We start from the raw sequence: 11,678 nt of genomic DNA on the forward strand, positions 1-11,678 counted from the left end.
GCAGGTAACGTACAAATGGGTCCGTTCAAAACGAAAGTAATTCATTTATCTTCCTTATTCGCTTGTTTTGGTTCGGCGCTGCTTTTTCAGAAACGCCATCGATAAATCACGCACCTCCCTGGCTTACTTAGAGTTGCCGAGGCACTTATACTGCCGCATACTTTTATCCCAAGGGCCGTTACTTTTATTTTATAGACCCATTACAATTATAATCCTAAGATTTTATTCCATGAATGTATAAACTTCACAATCTATATCGTTATCAAAACTAAATTTACTAAAAACTCCATACATTTGTAACTATAAGTAAAACTCGGATACAATATAAATAAGGTATTATAACAAACCTATATTAACAATTTTACTTTTTCTGACTCATTGAAAACAGACACATTTGTAACAACATTACAGACACTAAAACCCGATTGCCAATGAAATTTGTTAACGTAATTTCTCATGTCCTTTACATTCGACTACACATAAGTCTACAGTTTATATTTTAGTCAAAACAAAACACGATCACATGATAATAAAACAGTTTTTATATCAAACAAATGCAGTTTGCACTTACTGATAGATGTAGTTTATCATGAATGATAATGATAAAATCTCGTATTACATACAAACATGCCAACATATATGAATATTAATCTTAACAATACCCTAAATGTCTGTTAAGTTTGTAAGACAACTTACTTCTCATGCATTATAAAGCAACAATCCACTCTCGCATGTACGAAATTCACCGTCACTTTCACATACACACACAAACGTTTTAGTATTAATATTTAACAAACACAATCCGAAGTACAGGCGCGATACACAAAAACGTGTCAAATGATATCTAACGAGCAACTGACACGCCCGCGTCTTATCATTTTACGGTGAGTCTCCAATGTCGTAACACCTGTATTACAACAATATCACTATCCTTCTCACACTGGTTGCAAAAATAGAGATAACGATAACATAATAAATGATACGAGAATTGAAATTCACGGTAAAGATAAGTTTCTAGTCCCTACATGTGACAGATATTTTACATGTTTTGTCAAAGAAAATTATACAATGTCTTACTGCAAAGCGGATTTAACGATCTTTATAACTCGACTAGTGCTAAATACAACAAGAATAATGTAATTGCAATGAAAAAAAAAATCTTTTATTAAAAAAAATCTTGTATTGAAAAATACTCCTAGCAATTGACTAGTAATTTGGCTGAAGGAAATATCTACACAAACTTTCATCACACACCTTAGATCTTTAGGAGAAATGTTTTGAAAAATCTTGTCTTAGTCACTCGCATAGTAACAAAAAAAATCTGTGAAAATGGTCTAGTCTTAATAGTCACAAAAAAAGCCCTTTACATTTTTTCAACACTTATAACCTTTGTCTTTTACCGTCGCCAATAAAGAACTGTAGGTGTTCTATATTTTTTTTTCTCTATCCATCTTTCTCTACATGTTCCAGACAAAAACTTATCGAATGAATTCGTAGTATTGTTCGACATTCGAATACGCTCCAGATACCAATTTATGTCGTTCGAAGCTCGACCGCAATAGGGTAAAAGTACCCTTAGCGTCAATGCATAGAAGCAATTACCCGTCTTAAACTCCCCTTATCCGATAGTATTAAAGCCTTAGGAATACGATTGAGTGAGTTTCAGATGCAATGCCGTAGACTTGTGAAGGATTATATGATCCTATTGGACGTGTAATTGGATAGCTTTTTCACTGTATCACTCACGTTACTGAAGCACATTTACTGTTAACTAGACAAGAGATAAGGCTAGGTTCATACTGTTAGCTTTTTAACCGTTTTGACATATTCTGTATTCTTGAATTAGAAGTTATTAGCTTAAACAATAATATTGTTAGGAAAATATTAGGCAAGGAAGGAATAGTGGGGGTAGTCGCTAACATAGACAGTATTTTTCTAGTCGTCACCACGGAACATACGATATCTTTTAGTTTAGTTTAGTTTGTTTATTTTAAAAAAATTACAAATATTGTTAATACGGCCGTCCGTCTATATTTAAAAAAAATGTGTCCAAATATCTAACATAACCTTATTTTAATCGCATCCAATTTTATGAATCATTTGTTCAAATCAAAATAAATTTTAATAAATTTTGATTAGGAACCTAAATTTTACTCAGGATTTAAAAGAGGCACTGAAAGGTCAATTTTTTGCGAGCAGCCGCTAAAGTTTTTAATGGAAATTTCACGAGACCCAAGCGAAATTCCATCGCTGTCATAAAACGAACGAGACTGGAAACATTAAAAAGTAACGCTAATAAAAGACAACGTATAAAGAAATAGGTAACAAATATGATACAACACATTATACAGTCTAGTCGGACGGAGCTAAATGTTATCTAATCACGGGTTTTCATTGAAGATAAACTTGTACCAAAACATACTCAACGCAACTAAAGATAACGTACAAATAAATATGAACAAGAACCTTTTGCTTTCTCTTCCATTAATCCTCTAAAAACTGTTTCAAGTTTGTTTTTATCTACGAGTATTTGACGTAGACTGATATAGGTGGATTTGTAACATGGAAAATAGAAAACGACCTTTTTGTGTACGTTCGAAGAAGGCATTTCCCTTCGTCTAAGCAACGAAACCCTCGTTCATTTTCTGACCATGTGAATTGAATAGAGATTCGAGAAACGTCTATCCGCAAACTTATCTTGACAGTTTGTCAGTGATAGCTGATAATTTGCAACGCTACATAAACTGTCTTATTCCAATAGAAAGTTAAAATAATAAAAACAAAAGAACGCAATTTTACACATTGCGGCTATAGTTTACACTTATATTGTAAAAAATGTGCGATAAAGTGAAGTAATATTGTATAACATGGATAGCTAATTTTTTAGTCATTTGTTATATTGGGAATATTTCAGCTCCATCCCGAGCTGGATTATCATCTCTCTCATTCTTATCATAATTTTTAAATAATGACTATTAATTAAATTTAGAAACTATAAGTAAAGTAGCAAAATTAAGCTGATTTGTCTAACGCTTTGTGAAGTCATAAATGCCATTGAAAAATAGATATAAAACGGTTAGTGGCACTCGGTCTTTCTCAGAGTTACCGTCACACAATTGACATGAATATTATCCAAAATTAAACACCGCGAATTATCAAATACTAACCTAACTAAAACAAATTAAATAATTTATCGCTTTCAACCACAATTCAATTAGGCCATCATTAGTGAATTAAATACGAATTCGTATAATTTTAGGCACCCTTCATTTGCGGTCGCGTCATCAATTATTATTATTTGCCGACTGCGTAATATTTGTTCGGACAACGTTTACGCAACGACATGCAGCCGAGTAATTTGTGTTGTCAAAACCGATAGCCGTTTGCTGAATACATTCGCGATTTGAGTTTGTTTTGTAGTGCGTGGTTAAATAGATGTGTAACACGACAAAGTAAAGACTCACCAGTCAAGTTGTGGCTGCTGTTGCCTTCGGCGAGCCTGTACGCAGCAGGGCGGCTCCTGCGGGTCACAGGGCAGCTGCAGCCCTGGGGGCGGCGGCGGCGGTGGCGTACACGCCAGGCGCCGCGCCGCCGCCGCGCCCACGTACTCCACGTACCGCGTCGGTGGCGGTGACGCGACAATGTCCTCGCGGCATGCTGGGCCACAGCATTTACGCGGCGCCGGCGGCCGACACGCCAGACCGCAGTAGACCGGTGGCGGCGGCCGCAGAGGCGCCGGTGGACGCGGCACATAGCGCTCCACGGGCACGTGCGCCGCAGGAGGCACGTAGCGCGGCAGCCGAGCACGTTCAGCCTCCGCGCTACGGCGCACGCGGCGCGGCGACGCGGAGAAGCGGTCCGGCAGCGGCGCGGGCGGCGGCGGGCTGAGCCTCTCCGGCGGCGCCACGCTGAACGCGCCCGCCGTCGGGAATCGCTCGCAGGGGGAACGCGCGTACTCCTCGCCCATGGCGCGCGGTCAACCGGCCCCGCCGCCGCCCGCGCGCCCTCCCGACGGCGCGGAGCCTCACATGCCGCGCGACCACACTAGCACTCACACTGGACGCGCGCTGCGCTGGCTCGTGCCCGTTGCACGGTCTCGATGTCCGCATTCACTCGAGCGCCATCGCGCTCGCGATCGATAGCGACGGCGCGGTGCGGGCTCAGAAGGCGCCCGCAACGGAGCACCGGGCTCGACGCATCTCTCCCTTGACTCGACTTGCGACGGGCTTTTTCGATTATATTCTTATGCTTGGGCGAGGCGAGAGTGCGTCCTCTGGCAAGATGGCGGCTGTCGTCATGGCCGCGCGCGGCGCGCTTGCGCGATTGTCACTCTGCAATGTTTATTTTCACTAGGTCTTTGGGGCTGAATATACAACACTGGTGGTGCGTGGTGGTGAGATCTCCTAGTGGCTAGACGACGTCAGGGAGTACCCGCGAGGAGCGCGTCGCAGCCGCGGCGGCGTGGTACGTGCAGAGTGCCGCGCAGGCGGGACGCGGGGCGCGAGGCGCAGGGGCGCCGACGTCACGCCGCTGCGCGTATCGACGCGAGCTGCGCGACCCTTTTGCGGCTACCTTCGCTCTCTTCATACACAAACACTCTATTAAACGAACATGTTTATGTTTTACTTACTTGGCCTTAAGTGTGCCTGAATTTATTTTGTATTAAAATAAAAAGATCCAATTTATAATCTTTCGATCGCAACCATATTATATTTGTTACTTAAAACTTTTTATCAAAGAGTATCAATTAAAGCAATATATTGCAGCATAAAAGTATTTTTTTTTTTAATTGTAAGATTTGATAGCCCGTCCGATATCTCGACGTTTTTCGCAGTAAAAACAACGTTTGCTTAATAATCACACTATTTTACTTCTTCTATTAATGCTGTAGTATGGATCTATACTTACATTGCATTACATTTATTAATACCGTTAGTAGTATCGTAATTACTACCCCATTACTCGTTAAAATATGTAATGTAAACACGGCATGTTTCGCTGTCTCTTAACCCAGATCGATGTTCGTAGGTGTCGTAGCTGGCGTATGTGGTGTAGGCTCGCTCGTAGCACGTAGCGCTCTTACTTGACATCACTTGTCATGCAAACCGGTCATGTATTAATCAACGTAATTCATTAAAATGATACATGAAGCTTAACATTTGTATATTACAATATAGGCTATTTCAAGTTACCCTTTCACATAGGCCTTGTACTTTCAATTGATGGTAGTCGTTCCCTACCATAATCGTTTATCCAAATAATAAAATTAATTGCAAAGCGACAATAACTTGGCCTTGCAATCCTGCAATTAGGGTCACCACTTTATTACAATCATCTTCCGCTAAATTTGGACTTTTAACGAAAAAAAAATAAACTAGAACTAAAATCCTCGCCACATAGGATCTGCGGCACCTTATTAATAACATTAATAATCGTGTAAATCTAATTTCAATGATGTCATTTACATTTAAACAAATGTAAATAGTGTTCGTCAACTAGAACATTGAATTCGCAACAGTATTTGCCTAATAACGAACAGTATAACACTCAGTCGAATCTCGCCACGGACCGTCGGCAAACACAATAGCCCGATAAACAAAAGCGACATGTGTCACAGCCAATATCATAAAAGCGAACGATGAAAAGCGTTTTATATAGAACAAAGTGCGCACACTATATAATATATATTATTGAAAGGGTTGTATAAAATGCCTTGGGAGCCTCATGTATTAAGATCACAAAATTAAAGACAAACTATAGACATAAGGAACAAATTTCCTTGCATTGTAAAGGCGTGTCGTGGGTCGTCATATTAAAAAATGTCATAGTTACAATCAAAAGTCTAGTAGCCATCTCGTCGATAGTTTTCTGAACTGATCGTAGTTTTCATCGTCAGAACTGCAGTATCAATACTGCAAGCCCTCAGTCCGTTCAAACCAACATTTGACACTAATTTGTTTGCGCTTTCAATTGGGACAACCAAATTCCCGGACCACTAAATAGCCGTTACCATAAAGTGGATCCCGTTCGACCGGTAAACGCTGGCCGCTATTCGTGCGTCAATAATCGTGATTAGTCCACGCTTTCGCTTTGTGACCAACCGACTGACGACTAAATAACAAGGGCCTTTGCAGGTTCACACGCCAATTCATTTAGTTACCAGTGATTCGTTATTTTTTCTATATTCGCAAATACAATGTAAAGAAGTTATTTAGAATCTTATCAAAGCAACATATTTCCTAAAATTAAATTTTGTGTCGAAAACTGATGCATATCAGAAGTAGAAGTTCAAAAGTATGTTTAACAATTATATCGTTGAAGATGTCTACGGTTAGTGGTCACTACGAACTGCTCGCCTGTTTGCCTCATCATTTTTATCTAGGAAAACATTTTTTTAGGGCTTTGTAGAACACCGTGTAGACTTAACACAAACATTTTGTTGTAACATTTCACACTGCCTATAGTTCAAGCAATATCTAGGTAATACTAATATCGAAATAATATGCGTATCCTCAAAATATCATAATTCATACTTCATCCAATGTTAACCAGATTACATACGGTATTAACACCTCTATACCTTCATATTCACTGATTTAATATTCCCTTTAATCTCGACCTTTTGAAATCACCGTGACCTTAAATGCCATTTTACCAAATCAACAAGAATACATCAATCTAAAAGATTTAATATCGTTTTAAGTAACTAACGCCCTTATGGACAATTTATAAGCTGACAATCTAAAAAAGCCTATGTCTGGTGACTTTGATCGATGGATGAAAAGATGAATGTGGAAATAAATTACTTATTAATAAAATTAAAACTATCCATAATACGAATACTCATTAAGTCTTAAAAAAATGTTTTTTTTTTATATATTATAAGGTGGCATACGAGCAAGCGACCACGTGAATCCGCTAAATTGGCGAAGCGACCGCTGCTCATAGACATTCGCAATAGCATATGCGTTGCCAACCCTTAATTTACGTAGGAGGAGACGTACATGAAGAGGACATATCCCCTTCCTATGCGTCTCCTCGGCCGTCAAATACACATTCCCTATTCATCCTTCTCTTATAAGAAAATGGGTGGGAAGGAAAAGGACTAAATTTTGACTTCAGGCACCAACTCTCATCACACGAAAAGCAGAATTGCTCCCACTTCACGGCTGTCTTCTGTATGGTCGTGGTATATGGCACGGAGCGAGCCGACACATTCGTACGAAGATGTTAAAGCGAGCTCTATCACTGTTTATGTTATCTTTATTTGTTTGTTTATATTACTTTGATTGCCTTACGTTATTTATAGTCATTCCAATAAAAAGAGATCTTACGTATTTCGTAGAAAGTATAAGCTCGTCGTTTACACCCATGGGCATGTTTTAAAAGATAAAATATTGCAGCAATCATATATTAAAAAAAAGAATTCATATATCGAATTCTAAATAGTAAATTATCGGATTAGTTCTATTTCATTAAAACTGCAAACTAATTAACATTGTAACCGGCACCTGGCAACGTTATGCCCTAGGGAGTGTGGGTTTGATTACTATGGTCAACTCTTGCCTCAACTATAAATAGTTTTAATTATAAACTAAATTATAAACAAAATATGTATTACCTGTGATGTTAATTATAATAAAAGAAACAAATCAACCGTTAAAACGCAATGAAATGTCAATTACCTGCGGCTATCGTCAAACTCGTTTGGACTATTCTGTTCAAAATTACTATTATGTGTTTTTGAGATTTGAGGCACAATATTTTCTGTTATGTTTTTGTCTAAAGTAAATATTATATTTTTATATAGCCTAGGAGCTTAACTTTTTCATATTTATGTATATACATATTTGAAGAAGCTTAAGCTTAGAGAAAGTCTATTGATATGGTAAATTAAATCAAAATATTTTCGAAGATTGTTTTAGGATCATGCATACGAAATAAGTGTAACTTTGATAGTAACCCTTCAAAAGAATCAAATTAAATATAGTAAAAGTAGCAACATTTATCCGACGTGCACTTTCAAAAATTAGTTTAATTACTTGCATGTTACTTTAACGTTTACACGATTAACTGCACGTTAATGTAGTAAAGGGTGTACTAAAAAATGATTTAATAATATGAAAGATTGAAGCAGGAGAGGCAACACGGTGCCACGTCGACAATTTGATAAGAGCTAATGAACTTGCATCACGAGGATAATTCCGTTATCTCTTTCGACGCTAACGGGATTATCATCTTTATTACGTTCAATTTGCCGAATTGAGTCGTCGATTTTTAAATTATTGGCAAGCCAATAGAATAAGTCCTTTTTCATTTTTATTATTTGATCGAAATGAGCTTCGTACATAAAAGACATCTTGAAAAGACTAACCTAAATTACTTTAACAATGGTCAATCCACCACTGTTTGCTCCAATGGGTCACAATTTAGGGTCATGGGTTCGTAATGTGAGGTCTAAAATGTATAGTGTGGTATATTAAGTTTTAGAAATGGTAATGTTTTTATTGTTATAATTATACTAAAACATTTGTTTAGAAGATCTAAGGTAGCACTGCGTTGCGTTTGGAAGTTATGTAATATTATACACAACTTCTTTGACATATTTAAATATAATAATTTAAGTAAGTTTAGCCTCTTGATTATCACATTGTAGACACAAATATTAATTAGCAATATTTACTATGAAAGGTCAAAAATATAAAGAGCAAATTATAGCTCCGCGACATAACAGCTATGCAATAAAATTTATTCCTAACCGTATTATCGTTTTCACATAACTCGTAGCGTTTCGTAACACTCCAAAGGCGGGGTATAATAAAAGCAACCCATCCACTTCAGCAGTTAATCCAGCATAAAGGCTCAATAAAATCCTTGTTACATACTTTTATTCAGTAACGTCATATCATCTCGGAGCGGTATCTTCAAGTCCATTACCCAATTAGGCGTAACAGGGCCGCACAGCTGGTAACGAATGCAGGCACCTGTCGTCTAATCTCATTACGCCCCCTTTATCGCCGACACACGCCTCGCTCGGATGGTGTCAACTGTAACGTACAATTTTGCCGTGTCAAAGATTAATTGGTTGGAAAAATATCATAGCTTTTGAATGCTTTGAATCTTTTTCCTAATAATTCCACCTACCGGTAATTTCAAACTTAAAGAATCTGAAGAATGATTCCGTTCGAGATATAGACCTGTGTCAGCCGTATGATTATTTTTAGTTTAAGTTATCTAACATAACTTTTCATCCCTGTCAGTTTAACTTCGTAAAAAAAAAATATTACCGTAAATTAAAATTGGCCAGGTTGACTACTTTATTTTTTACAAGTACACAATAAACCTCTTAAAAACATGAGTTTGTGTAGTTTTAAAACAACGGAACTATAGATGTCAATATGATTATTAGAATAATTACTGAATGGGTTTTTTACCTTTTACGGATTGTAATGTTTACTAACTGACATGGTACATAGTAGTAAGCTATCATTTTATAAATATGGCCGCATAGATTTCTAAAGGATGCGATCCCCGATACTGCTGCGTCAGGGAAATGTTTTAGTAGTGAAGTTAATAAGTAGGTTACTTCTTTTAGAAAGTAGGTTAATCAGAACTAATTCGAAACACCGGTTAATGATTAGTTCCACATAAATATATTATACCACATATTTAGATATAATTTTGTTTTATTAATGAAACTAGCTGCTGCTCACGACTGCGCCCGTCTGAATGACATTGACAACGTTGCTTTTTACTGGTAAAAGATTTTTTTATAATTGGTGCAGTAGTTTTCGAGTTATTTTAAGACATACAAAAAAATTAATCGAATTACCAAATGTATCAAACAAGTCATTAGCTTAAAGCTAAGTAACAGAAATTTAAAAAGAAGTTAATGTGAAAATACAAATTTTCATTTGAACGCAACTATATTGTTTTTATCAAATTAAAGTCAAGGTAATAGCTAACTAAACTAATACTTAATTTTGATTTGATCCATATATAATACAAATAACTGTCTGTATATATTAAGATACGATTTAATTACATCGTAATTAATATTAAGCGTTATTAAGATGGACATCAAGATAGTAACAATCAATATATTCATTGACTTCGTTTATGAGTATACAATAACGTCCTCTAGATCTCTAGAATATTCTTTCGCCACGAATGAAAAACTAAAAAATACTTTTTGATATTTTGTATTCTAAATTGTAATGTCATATTATCGTTTTTGTATAAAGTAGCTATGTATGTGTTTTAATATTTTAAGGATAATTGATTTTTTAATCACTAGCTCGTGTCACTTCGTTAGCGACGAATTAAAAAGTATCCCAGTAAAAGTGGTATCAGTGATTAGGTAATGAAACAAATATTTATAAAAACATTTATTATAAAAATAAATAATATTTACAATAACGCACTGGCTTTAAAATTATTATCTGTAAGACATATTATGGTTATAAGATACGTGGGAAGGATAGGAGTAAGTCGTAGGCTGGGAGCCAGGTAAAGAACAGTCCTCCCACAACCACCACACAGTAACCAATACTTCTAAATTAATTAAGATTAGAGACACTATTGGTATTGTTAGTTTACTTATCAACGACTTTATTCCACCTTTAGCTACCAAGAGCGGTCGCAGAATACCGTTCACTAAGAGATTTTCAAACCCTTTCATTTGACCATTAGGAAACGAGGAAACGCCGAGTAACGCTAAAACTATGTCCATTAAACCAGTCGCTTTTGATGCAATTTTTGCGGTCGCCGGATGTAAAAGGGCAGTGAAGTCTATACCACCAAATGGTACTTTAGCAGTCGGTTCTTTTGTTGGTGATATATCTTTACTATCTGACGGAACGTATGGTGATGGACTTGCAGTCTCTTCATAATCAGGTCGATGATATAACCCGTACGGTGAATCAGCTGATTGATCAGAATCCCGGGCTATTTTCATACTTTTGTCTTCGGTATTACTTTCCTTACTTGTATTCTTTGCTTGGTTTGTATCGTCATTGATCACTGTTCTGTTAGCTAAATGGGAGCCAATCGACGATGCCTGCAGGTTATTTGGTGTATTCTGTTCTTGGTAACTATTCCTCATCGGAACGTAAATCGTACCATCAAATGGTACATGAGGCACTTGACGCGGACGCACTTCATAATAGGGTTGGAACATAACAGCGTTTCCTATTACACGTGAATTACTAAGAAAACTTAATAGAATCACGGACACCAAAAAATGTACTAACGAATCCATGTTTGGTAATGAACTACTTCAAATTATTCTTCAATGCAATCACATTTATACTACGTGCAATATGTAACAATTTTGCTACGTACATAATATAGGCATAACGTCCAAAAAAAATCTATACTAAGCGTTACGGTGACACGGTTCCATTATTTGTAAACGTTGAAACATCAGCTAATATCCACTCCGGTACTGCATTCCATTGACATACATTCCGCGACCTTGTCGCCCGCTAATGCGCTGAGTATACTTTTAGCGAACGAACTATCTTCTTCTATGTCATCTATTAAGGAAAATGCGACGGCAGTACCAACATTACTACTCCATCCCGCTAACGACGACTTCTGTATCGCACATGCGAACCTTTGTGTGCAATCCGTTATTATTCTTGACTTAATTCCCTTTCTTTTTTTCTTTTTAAAAT

At 37.1% G+C, this 11,678-nt stretch overlaps 1 protein-coding gene across 1 annotated transcript in view; it reads right to left on the bottom strand.

Annotated features, from left to right (window-relative positions):
• LOC106106859 (inactive rhomboid protein 2) overlaps positions 1-817 on the bottom strand; it is a 92,789-nt gene extending 91,972 nt beyond the window's left edge. The window contains exon 1 of the mRNA XM_013287518.1: positions 697-817. Within this exon, the coding sequence (XP_013142972.1) occupies positions 697-707 (11 nt within the window). The 5' untranslated portion in view covers positions 708-817. The remainder of the gene's footprint in view (positions 1-696) is intronic.
• Positions 818-11,678: the final 10,861 nt, after the last annotated feature.

Source organism: Papilio polytes, unplaced genomic scaffold (genome assembly GCF_000836215.1).
Source record: "Papilio polytes unplaced genomic scaffold, Ppol_1.0 DF822067.1, whole genome shotgun sequence".
Lineage (NCBI taxonomy): Eukaryota > Metazoa > Arthropoda > Insecta > Lepidoptera > Papilionidae > Papilio > Papilio polytes.